Below are 16,415 nucleotides of genomic sequence, written 5' to 3'. Positions count from 1 at the left end.
TTAGTGTTCAGACAGTGATGAACTAAAAATCTTCAACAGAATATAAACTCCCACCCTCAGAAATTATTCTCAAGATAAACCCTACTATAAATGGTTTGGAAATATGGGGTTGTTTTGATCTGTTCACCACATCTGGATGTACAATCAAGTTAAGCAACACATAAGACAAAGGTAAACTTCATTGCCCATGGGCAACCTCCATCATTCACATTCTGCTTAGCATTAAAACAAGAAAATTATTTCTAGAAAGAGATGACTGGAAAATCTCAATGTCTCCAATTTTCCCGTATAACAATTTTATTTATTGAAAGAGTCACAAAATTTAATTTTAAGAATAGGAGATTACCTAGATAATGCACATCTTGGAACCAACTACATAAACTTTAGCAAATCCAAGGTAATCATCTTTAGTGAAATTTTTAAAACATCAAACTAAAAGGGCTTCATTTTTCTAAACTATCTTAGGCTAGTATTAGTATTGCTACATGGACTTTCAGATTTTTAAAATTTTTCACCTGTAACTGAATAAGTGATTATGAGGCTAATAAAGGGGAAAGAGATGTTTCCACATTAAAACAGTTAACAGATGTTAAATAAGCACAGAAAATGGCCACTAGGCAAGCAATGACTAATGCTGGGTAAGAAAAATGTTGCTTTTACTGATTTTATTACCCATGTACCTCCTGGGGTCATGCGAGGCTTGTAAAAAATTTTGTGGGCAGATAAAAGTCTAGTATTTATTTGCAAGGCTAAGTGTATTTCAAGGGCTTTTCCCCCCTTATTTTTTGACCACATAAAACTAAGTGAGTGAAAGTAATGTAAGTAATGCTAAAACAATCATTTAGTGAGAGGTCAAGACAATTTATTTTTCTAACATACCTGTCTTCCAAACCTACCTTCCAGATCCCACTAACTCAGAAATGAAATTCTCATTGTATAAAGGGGAGAGTACAGGACTTCACTTTAACATTTCAGTCACATATTTTTAAAAGGTAAATATTAAGTGTGAATTCAATAATTTACTAAGTTCCTACTATAAGCCAGATGCATAGTGAAGGACAAGGATAATGTAAGAAATACATTAAACTAAATCCTGAAGCTAAGAACTACGACTACTCTAAAACACTGATTTTTATTCATACTTCTGAAGATTTTATACTTAATGTTTTCTGACAAAATTACTGACAAAATTATAGTTTGTCAGCATTCAACCATATTATTTTGTAAGTCATATTGCTTATCTCAATAAGCATTTGTTACATAAGCTAAATGTATTAACATTTTAGCAAACTAAGAATAGTGCTTGGCAGATATAAACACTGTTTATTAAATACTAAATAAAATTTCTACTCCATGCCAAGAACTTACTATTTCCCATATACTTTATCAAAGAAAAATATAACTTTCATATTTCCTTTGCAAAATTGCAAAAGTCTGATGACATGTACATCATTTGCATGAGTCTTGTAACATTTCTGGTGATGAACCAAAATTCTTTAACAGAATATACACTCCCATTCTCTGAAATCATTCTCAAGACAAATTCTGTAAATGGTTTGGGAGTATGGATGGGGTTGTTAGTTTTGGTCTGATCACTACATCCGGATGTAGAATCAAGCCTAAGCAACACCCAAGACAAAGGTAAACTGGAATCAAAACTGGCCAAATTCAGCCAAGAGCCTTGCCCCTCTGGCCCTAATAATTTCCAGCTTTAAGAGGGCCACATTTTTAGGTTTTCATTACTTATCTGGTTCTCTAATTTGAGTTACAGGGTTAACATTCGTATACTGGAGTTTTCCATTTATATATAAATTATGTTTTAACAGGGCAAGGAAGTTTATCTCATCTGGCAAACTATGATAACCAGGATGCAGAGTTAATTGGTAAGATATTTAAGATGATTATTTTTTAAGGTTGAATGGATCTTCTAAAGCCTTTCAGACTACTTCCTTCAGAAAGAATCTCCTCTAACTCACCCCAGGCATAGAAATCTAGATATTTTACAGACAGAATATGGAATTTTCTATAACTTTCATATGGATTCTATGGCAGTGTTTACAAGCCTCACAAGCATGAGATTTTAAATGAAAGTTTGTGCTTAAATCTGCTTACTCCAGCTTTGATCAATTACTAAGCAGTCCTTATTTCACATGCTGTCAAACAACTGTATGTGTAAAGACTACTAGCAGTTTATCTTAAGAAGGCAGACACCAAAAGATAAAGAATCAACATTTCCATCGACATTTCTTCTTTCACTTCAACTAATATGTGTGAGGTATCATCCAAATACTGGACACTCCAGCTAACACTGAACACCCCACAATTTCAAATAATCCTCACAACTCTAGGAAAGAACTATAGCTTCCTTCATTTCCAGATGAAGAAACAGATCATGGAATCAGCGCAAGGTTACTCAGCCCTTGTGAGTTAAGATTCTATTCCATATTAGTTTCCTTTCTACTGGGCAGTCAACTGGCTTTACCTATGTTTGTTCTTCACACTATCAAAATGTAGTAAAGATTCACTAGATAGTCAGAGACGTGTGCTTTAGTCCTAGTGATTCCATCATTTTCTGTGTTACCTACACGTCTCTGGCTCTGCACACCCCAGGAGGAAATGAAGAGAGTGGCAAAGATGATCTATACAGGTCCTTAAATATCTATAAAATGGGCTGGACGTGGTGGCTCACGCCTGTAATCCCAGCATTTTGGGAGGCTGAGGCGGGCAGATCATGAGGTCAGGAGATCAAGACCATCCTGGCCAACATGGTGCAACCCAGTCTCTACTAAAAATACAAAAATTAGCCAGGCCTGGTGGTGCACACCTGTAATCCCAGATACTCAGGAGGCTGGGGCAGAAGAGTCTCTTGAACCCGGGAGGTAGAGGTTGCAGTGAGCTGAGATCGTGCCACTGCACTCCAGCCTAGGCAACACTCGATCTCAAAAAACAAAACAAAACAAAACAAAATCTATAAGATGTGTTATCCCAATGTTCTTACTAAGCTCATTGGCCCCAAATCTAAGAATGACAGAAAGAGCTATGATAGAATAGCAAATATCAGACAAAGTCTTGCTGCCCCGACCACTCTCCTTGCTGTTACCATTGCCTAGCCCTGCAAGTGGTCGCCAAGAGAGTCTGGACAAAGAGCCATCTGGAAACTTCTCAGGACACTGAACCTTCAACAGTATTAAGTTCTTTCTCTTAACATGGGGAACTTCACACTCTTTAGTCTCAAGAGTTCCTTGCTAGTTGCATTTCTTATTTTTTGAAGCAGCTGTTACATGAATAAGGTTAACAAATAAAATACTGAATGCCCAGATAAATTTAAATTTCAGAGAAACAAAGAATAATTTTCTATTGTAAGTATGTCCCAAATATTATATAGAACATATTTCTAGGAAGGAGTACTGCAGTGGGCAACTCTGCCCTTGAAAATAAGTTTAGAGGACTGAAAATTTCTCAGAGAACTTCATAAGGTCCTACAAGTAAATCCTGAATCATCATAGCCAAATAATTCCCTAACTTATGAGATGGTAAGATGGAAATTCTGTATAAGAAATCACAACTGGGTGTGGTGGCTCACGCCTGTAATCCCAGCACTTTGGGAGGCCAAGGCAGGCAGATCACGAGGTCAAGAGATCGAGACCATCCTGGCCAACAAGGCGAAACCCCATCTCTACTAAAAATACAAAAAGTAGCTGGGCATGGTGGCACACACCTGTAGTCCCTGCTACTCGGGAGGTTGAGGCAGGAGAATCGCTTGAACCTGGGAGGCAGAAGTTGCTGTGAGCCAAGACAGCGCCACTGCACTCCAGCCTGGCAACAGTGTGAGACCCCGTGTCAAAAAAAAAAAAAAAAAAAAAAAAAAAGGAAAAAAGAAATCACAATATTTCACAGGCAACTAATGCAAGGTCCTGAAACAGCCAGTCCTGAGCCTGCATCCTCAAACACATCACAACCTCCCTAAGGACAAGGAGCATGAATTACACTTCTAGTTGTATTTCTAATAAAACAGTTTGCTATTGTCGATGACATTGTGTTGAATGAAAACAATTACTCTCTCTAAATCTCTTTGAAAGAATTAAAATTGATTTGAAATTAAGAGCTTGACTTTCAAACCAGATGTTGTTTTCAAGCATCAAACTCCAACCAGAGTTTCTTTTAAAGCTTCAGCATTTAATTGAAATCACAAAAGAACTTCATTAAGCCCTTAATACTCTAAGTGAAAAGGTTAGGCTTCCAGCAGAGTAAAACCACAGCAGAGATCACTCTGCCTCTTAAGTGGAAAAAAGAAAAGGGGGCATTTAAAAAAATAAATGTTTCAAATTCTATTTGCCTCAATTTGTTTTTAAATTTCTTCTCAATTTAAATAAAATTAGAAATCAACGGTAAAAAAGTAGTCAAAACTAGGAAAACTTGACAGTTTCCTCATAGCCAAGTATCCAAAACCTTAATTCCTCACTTGTGTCCAAAAGATAGGTGGGAGTCTGCCTAAAATATGAGCAAGGTTTGCAAACCCTGGCCCAGTTCAGTCTTCCCGTCAAAGTTAAAGCAACCGTGAGTTTATTCTGAGTGAAGCAGGATGGGGAGATGGGAGGGCAAATTTCTCAAGATGCCCCGTCCCCTCAATGCCTCTCCTTAATGCTCTAGCAGAAAACTTCGAGTGTATGGGGATCCTAAAATGCTTCTGTGACCTTCAAACAACTTTGCGCTGGATACCACTAAGGGAATACGGGAGAACAAATATTATGTCCTGAGGCAAAGGTCTTAATTGGCCACAGGGAGAAACTCAGTAATAACCCCTTTCTGTTTTGACTCTTCTATTCTTATGCACTATCACGAGGAAAAGGTGAATATGATTCACTGTTTAAGAATTTGACTTCCCAGTGCACTAAAGGGAAGGATTGTTTTCCAAAGTCAACTCAGGAAAAGTAATATTAACAAATGGTAGAGGATTTCCCCTGTGAAGTCTAGCATCTAGCTCTATTATCAGCCGTGTTATTTTTTACAAATACACATTACAGACAATTTATCAGATTACAGACAGTTTGTGCAGAAATATAGAAATAAGAACTCAATAAATAATAAAGGTGCACATTCTTTACAAGGCAAAATTATTCTTCTACCACCCTTGAAATCGTGAAAGTAAGAAACCGGAGAAATAAAACAATCAGTGACTAAAATCCTGCTTAGTACAGAAAGGTCAAAAGGGCACTTCCACTTACCGAAGATCAAAAAGGAACTTATTTTAAATTCTGCTTGCAGAGGAACAAATTTGCTTTTTAAATGGTGGCAAAGGAGTAAGCAAGTAGATTACTCAGTAATCCAATGCTCAAGAGCCAACAATCACTTACTTTGTAAATGGTAGGTAATATCTGTTTTATTTTCAGTCTGTGAAAGACAAAGACATCATAAACTGCTGAAACTGCGAGAACAGTCACTCCTTGTTCCTTCCACAACATGCTGCATCCTGCGCACAGCCCTGTCCCCAGGAACCAGCCCCAGGTTCTGGCTGAGTAGCCTCTTGTAGAACAGTGTTTAATGTAGCAGAGTAAGGAGAGGAGAAAGAAGAGACTGGCCCCGACATCGGCTCGTCCCACGATTCCTGCCACCGCCTCCGTGTGAATGGGGTGAGAAGCAAACATCAAGCCAGCCATAAATGTCCAGTATCCGTCACCAAGGAGGATCTTGGAGAAGCTTGTGAAGAGACCAGTGACTGCTGCATGCAACAGGACATTGACAAGATGGTAGCTCCAGGGATTCAACCCTCCAATGGCATGGTTCAGGCGAAAAGAAAGAGTGCACAGTGGCCGGTAGGACTTGTGGCTCCCACTGTGGGTTAGAAGAGTCCCCCAAAAATCATTGTAGAAAATGTGCGTCCACGGAGTTTCCGGGAGAAGGTCCTGATTAGTCTTGATAGCACGGCTAAAAAACAAAATGTTAAAAAAAAAAATCAAATGTAAAATACAAAAAGAAAGAAAAAAGAAAAAATAGGACATTGATAAGATATTGCCTTTCTCAGAAGCATTGTTACTATGTGGCTTTGTGATGGGATTCCAGGTACATATAAGCTGAATTCATGTCCTCCCCTTAATGCTTACTAAAACCACAATGAGGGCTGTTTTTCTCTTAAAAGCTTCCTTCCTTGTTGGAATGCAAATATCTTTGAAGAATAAAGTTCTTCAACTGGTTTAAGCCTTAGTGTAGCAGTCTGCCAAACAATTGCCCTGAAAATCATGTGACATACTGGCTAAAAATGAATATTCCAGATCCCAGGGTGAGGCTGGGCCTGAGAATCTGTATTTTTAAGAAGCAAGGCCCAGGTGATGCAAGGACTAGCCTCCTACTAGAAATAAATTTTACAGGGAATATCAGTGCCCGGAACTTCTCATACATACAAATCACCTGAGGACCCTATTAAAAGGCAGGTTCTGACTCAGTACGCCTGGGGAGAAGTCAGAGAGCGATTCCACGGTCCAACAAGCTCTCAGGTGATGCTGATGTTGATGGTCCTTGGACCACATGTTGAGTATTAAGGGCCCAGATAACTGGAAAGACTAGGAAGAATGGCTCTCCACCTACCCAGTGTTTCCCTTCCTACTGCATTCTAATAAACTACAGCCTTTCCCACTTCTTAGCTTTCACAGGGCTTACTATCCTCTATAGAAATCTTCATAGCTCTTCACTGTTTCTTGCTTTTGAGGATAGTTTCCATTTGCATGCCTGATATTTTCAAACAGACTTCAAGAAGGAAGGACCTACTAATTGCTAAACAATTGATACACTGCCAAACACCATGCTGGTCTCCTTGGCTACATCTTCGCATTCAATCTTTAGAACAACACTGATGAGGTAGATATTATTCTCTACATCTCTCAAGTGAGAAAGTTTACGGTTCAGAAAGATTAATTAATAACTGGCCAAGAGTCACACAAGTTGAGAACAGTAACACAGACCTTCATGGCTAATTCCCTTTCCACTGTTCTGGGTTTCCCAAAATATGATCCATCGACTACTGGGGCCATGTAAAAAGATGTATGCACTTTGTAAAAACTGTAATGGTTATATTTATGTTAACGGTTATTTGAAAGTAAATTTCATTACCATATCAAAGCTGGATTTCCTAGCTATCTGGCGCAGAATAAAGCTGTTGAAAATTAAAAAGTGAATATAAAGAAAAGGATTAAAGACCCAAAAGTACTGATATATGTGGATAAGGTACAAACAAAGAAAGTGGCATTAAATTATTCAGTTTGGAACATCCTGGCTCTGTGCCACTATCCTCCCAGAGAACATCTGGAGTCTTTTTGTATCCCTAGTGCACCTCTCTCTGTATTTACAGAACATACAAGAGACACATGAGTTTGTAGGGCACAGGAATGAGAACCTCTAGAGCTAGAAAACTCTGCCTAATCTGATATCAGGGCTTTGTAAAGAGCTGTGGGCATCTGTGTGGATAAAGACTATGTGGTGGAAAACTGTCTTAATCATGTTGAACTCTAGACCCTATACCAGTTCTGCCTTCTCTTGTGAGGCAGGTGTGATCAGAGAAATTTCCACATGAGTACTACCGAAAAGCAGGTTGGAAAAAACCTGGATTCAGGGAAAATGTTCCTGAGTCCTAACTATTTCATTCACTGCCTGACTGCAAAAACAAGAAACTATCAAAGAGATTCAACAGATTAAGAAACCCATCTAAGGTGTTCTTACCAGTGGAAACAGCTGAGTTACTATTCTAGTTGAATCCAAATGACTAGGCATGATAGTTTTCAACTGCTTCTCTAGATTGCTTCCCAATTAACCTCTCTGAGCTTCAGTTTCTGTGATAATAGTATTACCCTGAAATCATTTAATAAACAAGTATAATTGTTCATTTGTCTTCTATATAGAGAAGTAGAGAACAGCGCTTTACATATACGTGAGTGTTCTGGACACCCTAGTGCAAATGATCTCTGTGCCCTGTTAGCTGCTGCTGTTATTATTATATAAAGACTAAGACACAATCTATGAAAAGTCCCTTATTAAAGGCTTCCTGACCCATAACACAGGAAATTAGGTGCATTTTTTGAGTTAGAATTAAAATAGGCCGATCAGAAGTTGATGATTATATACAAAGTGCCAAATACCATGCTAATCCATAGAAGTTGATGATTATATACAATGTGCCAAATACCATGCTAATCCATATAATAATACATATATTATCTACTAATAAGAACTAGTTGACTTTTCTAAATGTTCCATTAAAAGGTAAAAGATCTGTGAAAATCGTCAATTACTCCACGTGGCCGGGATGGTTCACTGTTCCCCAATATCTATTCTCTCCCTTTTCCATACAAATGAATTTCAGTTTTTAGTTGGGCATGTGGTCATCTAGAAAAAAATGTATTTCCCTATCTTCCCTTCATGCTAAATATGATCATATGATGAATTTTTGTCTACTACTTCCAGAAAGTGTCCTTAAAAGGAAAAGCTTCTTCCCTTCCACCCCTACCCTCCTCCTTCCTGCTGAGTGGAGCACAGATGTAATGGTTGGAGTTCCAGCAGCCATCTTGGCCCACAAGGTGTCCTTAGGAATAGAAATCATGCAGACAGCAGAGCAATAAGATTGAAGGAAACTTAGTCCCTGTTACAAGAGAACATACTGACCCTGGGCTAACTACCTCCTATTTCTTCAGTATGAGAAATAAGTTGCTACCTTGTTTAAACTGATATTTTGAGTGTTAACTAGTAGCAGTTGAAACCAGTCACGAGGGCGGAGCAAGATGGCCGAATAGGAACAGCTCCAGTCTCCAACTCCCAGCGCGAGCGACACAGAAGACCAGTGATTTCTGCATTTTCAACTGAGGTACTGGGTTCATCTCACTGGGGAGTGCCAGACGATCAGTGCTGGTCAGCTGCTGCAGCCCGACCAGCGAGAGCTGAAGCAGGGCGAGGCATTGCCTCACCTGGAAAGCGCAAGGGGGAAGGGAATCCCTTTTCCTAGCCAGGGGAACTGAGACACACAACACCTGGAAAATTGGGTAACTCCCACCCCAATACTGCGCTTTAAGCAAACCGGCACACCAGGAGATCATATCCCACACCTGGCCGGGAGGGTCCCACACCCACGGAGCCTCCCTCATTGCTAGCACAGCAGTCTGTGATCTACCCGCAAGGCAGCAGCGAGGCTGGGGGAGGGGCGCCAGCCATTGCTGAGGCTTAAGTAGGTAAACAAAGCTGCTGGGAAGCTCGAACTGGGTGGAGCTCACAGCAGCTCAAGGAAACCTGCCTGTCTCTGTAGACTCCACCTCTGGGGACAGGGCACAGTAAACAATAACAAACGCAGCAGCTCTGGAGACGCAAACGACTCTGTCTGACAGCTTTGAAGAGAGCAGTGGATCTCCCAACACGGAGGTTGAGATCTGAGAAGGAACAGACTCCCTGCTCAAGTGGGTCCCTGACCCCTGAGTAGCCTAACTGGGAGACATCCCCCACTAGGGGCAGTCTGACACCCCACACCTCACAGGGTGGAGTACACCCCTGAGAGGAAGCTTCCAAAGCAAGAATCAGACAGGTACACTCGCTGTTCAGAAATATACTATCTTCTGCAGCCTCTGCTGCTGATACCCAGGCAAACAGGGTCTGGAGTGGACCTCAAGCAATCTCCTACAGCTACAACCTACAGCTGAGGATCCTGACTGTTAGAAGGAAAGCTATCAAACAGGAAGGACACCTACACCAAAACCCCATCAGTACATCACCATCATCAAAGACCAGAGGCAGATAAAACCACAAAGATGGGGAAAAAGCAGGGCAGAAAAGCTGGAAATTCAAAAAATAAGAGCACATCTCCCCCGGCAAAGGAGCGCAGCTCATCGCCAGCAACAGATCAAAGCTGGACGGAGAATGACTTCGACGAGATGAGAGAAGAAGGCTTCAGTCCATCAAATTTCTCAGAGCTAAAGGAGGAATTACGTACCCAGCACAAAGAAACTAAAAATCTTGAAAAAAAAGTGGAAGAATTGATGGCTAGAGTAATTAATGCAGAGAAGCTCGCAAACGAAATGAAAGAGACGAAAACCATGGCACGAGAAATACGTGACAAATGCACAAGCTTCAGTAACCGACTCGATCAACTGGAAGAAAGAATGTCAGCGATGGAGGATCAAATGAATGAAATGAAGCGAGAAGAGAAACCAAAAGAAAAAAGAAGAAAAAGAAATGAACAAAGCCTGCAAGAAGTATGGGATTATGTAAAAAGACCAACTCTACGTCTGATTGGGGTGCCTGAAAGTGAGGGGGAAAATGGAACCAAGTTGGAAAACACTCTTCAGGATATCATCCAGGAGAACTTCCCCAACCTAGTAGGGCAGGCCAACATTCAAATCCAGGAAATACAGAGAACGCCACAAAGATACTCCTCGAGAAGAGCAACTCCAAGACACATAATTGCCAGATTCACCAAAGTTGAAATGAAGGAAAAAATCTTAAGGGCAGCCAGAGAGAAAGGTCGGGTTACCCACAAAGGGAAGCCCATCAGACTAACAGCAGATCTCTCGGCAGAAACTCTTCAAGCCAGAAGAGAGTGGGGGCCAATATTCAATATTCTTAAAGAAAAGAATTTTAAACCCAGAATTTTATATCCAGCCAAACTAAGTTTCATAAGTGAAGGAGAAATAAAATCCTTTACAGATAAGCAAATGCTTAGAGATTTTGTCACCACTAGGCCTGCCTTACAAGAGACCCTGAAGGAAGCACTAAACATGGAAAGGAACAACCGGTACCAGCCATTGCAAAAACATGCCAAAATGTAAAGACCATCGAGGCTAGGAAGAAACTGCATCAACTAACGAGCAAAATAACCAGTTAATATCATAATGGCAGGATCAAGTTCACACATAACAATCTTAACCTTAAATGTAAATGGACTAAATGCTCCAATTAAAAGACACAGACTGGCAAACTGGATAAAGAGTCAAGACCCATCAGTCTGCTGTATTCAGGAGACCCATCTCACACGCAGAGACATACATAGGCTCAAAATAAAGGGATGGAGGAAGATTTACCAAGCAAATGGAGAACAAAAAAAAAGCGGGGGTTGCAATACTAGTCTCTGATAAAACAGACTTTAAACCATCAAAGATCAAAAGAGACAAAGAAGGCCATTACATAATGGTAAAGGGATCAATTCAACAGGAAGAGCTAACTATCCTAAATATATATGCACCCAATACAGGAGCACCCAGATTCATAAAGCAAGTCCTTAGAGACTTACAAAGAGACTTAGACTCCCATACAATAATAATGGGAGACTTCAACACTCCACTGTCAACATTAGACAGATCAACGAGACAGAAAGTTAACAAGGATATCCAGGAATTGAACTCATCTCTGCAGCAAGCAGACCTAATAGACATCTATAGAACTCTCCATCCCAAATCAACAGAATATACATTCTTCTCAGCACCACATCGTACTTACTCCAAAATTGACCACGTAATTGGAAGTAAAGCACTCCTCAGCAAATGTACAAGAACAGAAATTATAACAAACTGTCTCTCAGACCACAGTGCAATCAAATTAGAACTCAGTACTAAGAAACTCAATCAAAACCGCTCAACTACATGGAAACTGAACAACCTGCTCCTGAATGACTACTGGGTACATAACGAAATGAAGGCAGAAATAAAGATGTTCTTTGAAACCAATGAGAACAAAGATACAACATACCAGAATCTCTGGGACACATTTAAAGCAGTGTGTAGAGGGAAATTTAGAGCACTAAATGCCCACAAGAGAAAGCAGGAAAGATCTAAAATTGACACTCTAACATCGCAATTAAAAGAACTAGAGAAGCAAGAGCAAACACAGTCGAAAGCTAGCAGAAGGCAAGAAATAACTAAAATCAGAGCAGAACTGAAGGAGATAGAGACACAAAAAACCCTCCAAAAAATCAATGAATCCAGGAGTTGGTTTTTTGAAAAGATCAACAAAATTGACAGACCACTAGCAAGACTAATAAAGAAGAAAAGAGAGAAGAATCAAATCGACGCAATTAAAAATGATAAAGGGGATATCACCACCGACCCCACAGAAATACAAACTACCATCAGAGAATACTATAAACACCTCTACGCAAATAAACTGGAAAATCTAGAAGAAATGGATAATTTCCTGGACACTTACACTCTTCCAAGACTAAACCAGGAAGAAGTTGAATCCCTGAATAGACCAATAGTAGGCTCTGAAATTGAGGCAATAATTAATAGCCTACCAACCAAAAAAAGTCCAGGACCAGATGGATTCACAGCTGAATTCTACCAGAGGTACAAGGAGGAGCTGGTACCATTCCTTCTGAAACTATTCCAATCAATAGAAAAAGAGGGAATCCTCCGTAACTCATTTTATGAGGCCAACATCATCCTGATACCAAAGCCTGGCAGAGACACAACAAAAAAAGAGAATTTTAGACCAATATACCTGATGAACATCGATGCAAAAATCCTCAATAAAATACTGGCAAACCGGATTCAGCAGCACATCAAAAAGCTTATCCACCATGATCAAGTGGGCTTCATCCCTGGGATGCAAGGCTGGTTCAACATTCGCAAATCAATAAACATAATCCAGCATATAAACAGAACCAAAGACAAGAACCACATCATTATCTCAATAGATGCAGAAAAGGCTTTTGACAAAATTCAACAGCCCTTCATGCTAAAAACGCTCAATAAATTCGGTATTGATGGAACGTACCTCAAAATAATAAGAGCTATTTATGACAAACCCACAGCCAACATCATACTGAATGGGCAAAAACTGGAAAAATTCCCTTTGAAAACTGGCACAAGACAGGGATGCCCTCTCTCACCACTCCTATTCAACATAGTGTTGGAAGTTCTGGCTAGGGCAATCAGGCAAGAGAAAGAAATCAAGGGGATTCAGTTAGGAAAAGAAGAAGTCAAGTTGTCCCTGTTTGCAGACGACATGATTGTATATTTAGAAAACCCCATTGTCTCAGCCCAAAATATCCTTAAGCTGATAAGCAACTTCAGCAAAGTCTCAGGATACAAAATTAATGTGCAAAAATCACAAGCATTCTTATACACCAGTGACAGTCAAACAGAGTGCCAAATCAGGAATGAACTTCCATTCACAATTGCTTCAAAGAGAATAAAATACCTAGGAATCCAACTTACAAGGGATGTAAAGGACCTCTTCAAGGAGAACTACAAACCACTGCTCAGTGAAATAAAAGAGGACACAAACAAATGGAAGAACATACCATGCTCATGGATAGGAAGAATCAATATCGTGAAAATGGCCATACTGCCCAAGGTAATTTATAGATTCAATGCCATCCCCATCAAGCTACCAATGAGCTTCTTCACAGAATTGGAAAAAACTGCTTTAAATTTCATATGGAACCAAAAAAGAGCCCGCATCTCCAAGACAATCCTAAGTCAAAAGAACAAAGCTGGAGGCATCACGCTACCTGACTTCAAACTATACTACAAGGCTACAGTAACCAAAACAGCATGGTACTGGTACCAAAACAGAGATATAGACCAATGGAACAGAACAGAGTCCTCAGAAATCATACCACACATCTACAGCCATCTGATCTTTGACAAACCTGAGAGAAACAAGAAATGGGGAAAGGATTCCCTATTGAATAAATGGTGCTGGGAAAATTGGCTAGCCATAAGTAGAAAGCTGAAACTGGATCCTTTCCTTACTCCTTATACGAAAATTAATTCAAGATGGATTAGAGACTTAAATGTTAGACCTAATACCATAAAAATCCTAGAGGAAAACCTAGGTAGTACCATTCAGGACATAGGCATGGGCAAAGACTTCATGTCTAAAACACCAAAAGCAACGGCAGCAAAAGCCAAAATTGACAAATGGGATCTCATTAAACTAAAGAGCTTCTGCACAGCAAAAGAAACTACCATCAGAGTGAACAGGCAACCTACAGAATGGGAGAAAATTTTTGCAATCTACTCATCTGACAAAGGGCTAATATCCAGAACCTACAAAGAACTCAAACAAATTTACAAGAAAAAAACAAACAACCCCATCAAAAAGTGGGCAAAGGATATGAACAGACATTTCTCAAAAGAAGACATTCATACAGCCAACAGACACATGAAAAAATGCTCATCATCACTGGCCATCAGAGAAATGCAAATCAAAACCACAATGAGATACTATCTCACACCAGTTAGAATGGCAATCATTCAAAAGTCAGGAAACAACAGGTGCTGGAGAGGATGTGGAGAAATAGGAACACTTTTACACTGTTGGTGGGATTGTAAACTAGTTCAACCATTATGGAAAACAGTATGGCGATTCCTCAAGGATCTAGAACTAGATGTACCATATGACCCAGCCATCCCATTACTGGGTATATACCCAAAGGATTATAAATTATGCTGCTATAAAGACACATGCACACGTATGTTTATTGCAGCACTATTCACAATAGCAAAGACTTGGAATCAACCCAAATGTCCATCAGTGACAGATTGGATTAAGAAAATGTGGCACATATACACCATGGAATACTATGCAGCCATAAAAAAGGATGAGTTTGTGTCCTTTGTAGGGACATGGATGAAGCTGGAAACCATCATTCTCAGCAAACTATCACAAGAACAGAAAACCAAACACCGCATGTTCTCACTCATAGGCGGGAACTGAACAATGAGATCACTTGGACTCGGGAAGGGGAACATCACACACCGGGGCCTATCATGGGGAGGGGGGAGGGGGGAGGGATTGCATTGGGAGTTATACCTGATATAAATGACGAGTTGATGGGTGCAGCACACCAACATGGCACAAGTATACATATGTAGCAAACCTGCACGTTGTGCACATGTACCCTACAACTTGAAGTTTAATAATAATAAATAAATTAAAAAAAAAAAAAAAAAAGAAACCAGTCACGAGCAAAATCCTTTATTAACAGAAGACCTACTACAGCACAGTAGATTGATTTTCCATTTTGATTTTGATTTTTGCAAGTCTCCATGTATTGATTGTGTATTAAATAAATTTCCATATAAATTGGCTTTTAAAATATTAGAACCAGATGTTATTCTGGAACTATTAAATTAAAACACCCTGCTATGACATTCATCAAGAGTCTACCCAGAAGTAATTGCTTAAGACTTGATGGGTTATAATTAAAATTTAAAAGAAACATAAAAAAAAAAAAAAAAAAAAAAAAACTGCCAAACAATGTTGTCAGAAAGAGCTTATTTCAGGCAATACAGAATGAAACCCAACCGGCTTCAACTAGACATTAACCTAGATATTGATGTAAATATCTTTAATATCAATCCAGAAACCCTCATACCATCAAGGCCAGAGCAGGGGAGAGCTCAAAGGCAAAGCATTCTGGGATAAGGCATTCTCAAGGCAGTGAGAAAAACTGTGATGCACACTTTGTTTAGAATAATGCTCCATCCTTTCGGTGGCAGCTCCCAAAGGATGACAAATCATCTTTTCCAAACCTGGATTTCTACATGCTATTAGTTCAATGCCATAACCTACTCTGTAAAGGCTTTTTGACAAAAAGTACACCCATTAAAAAATCTGTTCAAAGCTGCTGGAATTTATCTTTATAGCAATAAATATAGTAGCCTACAGCAGCCACGAGATATACTATATCCAAAGACCCTCTACCAAAGAGGGTTTTGACATGAAGAACAAAATTAACACATCTCATAGTTTTACTGTGAGAAAAAAAGCTTTGAGGCTGGGCATGGTGGCTCATGCCTATAATCCTAGCACTTTGGGAGTCTGAGGCAGGTGGATCACCTGAGGTCAGGAGTTTGAGATCAGCCTGACCAACATGGTGAAACCCTGTCTCTACTAAAAATACAAAAATTAGCCAGGCATGGTGGCAGGAACCTATAATCCCAGCTATTAGAGAGTATGAGGCAGGAGAATTGCTTGAACCTGAGGAGTGGAAGTTGCAGTGAGCCGAGATCGTGCCACTGCACTCCAGCCTTGGCAACAGAGCGAGACTCTGTCTCAAAAAAAAAAAAAAAGAAAAGAAAAGAAAAAACAACTTTGAAACACAGTCCTAAATTTATATGAAAAAAAAAAAGGACAAACATAGTTAATAAAACAAAAATGAAGGAGCAAAAGAATATCTCATCTATGTGAAACACATACTATACCAAGGGAGACATTAGTATGATAAAATTATCTGATGTGTATTATCTGCTTAAGTAGGATTTTATTTAACCAATGAACATTATGATAAAAAATATGGAAGACTGGCCTGGCGCGGTGGCTCAAGCCTGTAATACTAGCACTTTGGGAGGCCGAGACGGGCGGATCACGAGGTCAGGAGATCGAGACCATCCTGGCTAACACGGTGAAACCTCGTCTCTACTAAAAAAAATACAAAAAAA

At 39.6% G+C, this 16,415-nt stretch overlaps 1 protein-coding gene across 2 annotated transcripts in view; it reads right to left on the bottom strand.

Annotated features, from left to right (window-relative positions):
- TMTC2 (transmembrane O-mannosyltransferase targeting cadherins 2) overlaps positions 1-16,415 on the bottom strand; it is a 449,167-nt gene that overhangs the window by 274,268 nt on the left and 158,484 nt on the right. Inside the window, exon 2 of one of the 2 annotated variants that reach the window (XM_008004151.3) lies at positions 5,355-5,925. The exons of the other annotated variant lie outside the window; for it this stretch is intronic. Within the exon in view, the coding sequence (XP_008002342.2) occupies positions 5,355-5,925 (571 nt within the window). The remainder of the gene's footprint in view (positions 1-5,354; positions 5,926-16,415) is intronic. 2 annotated transcript variants of the gene reach the window in all.

The sequence above is a fragment of the Chlorocebus sabaeus genome, chromosome 11 (genome assembly GCF_047675955.1).
Source record: "Chlorocebus sabaeus isolate Y175 chromosome 11, mChlSab1.0.hap1, whole genome shotgun sequence".
Classification (NCBI taxonomy): Eukaryota; Metazoa; Chordata; class Mammalia; order Primates; family Cercopithecidae; genus Chlorocebus; species Chlorocebus sabaeus.
Note: the sequence above shows the minus strand (reverse complement) of the source record. Positions and strands in the feature narration are given on the sequence as shown.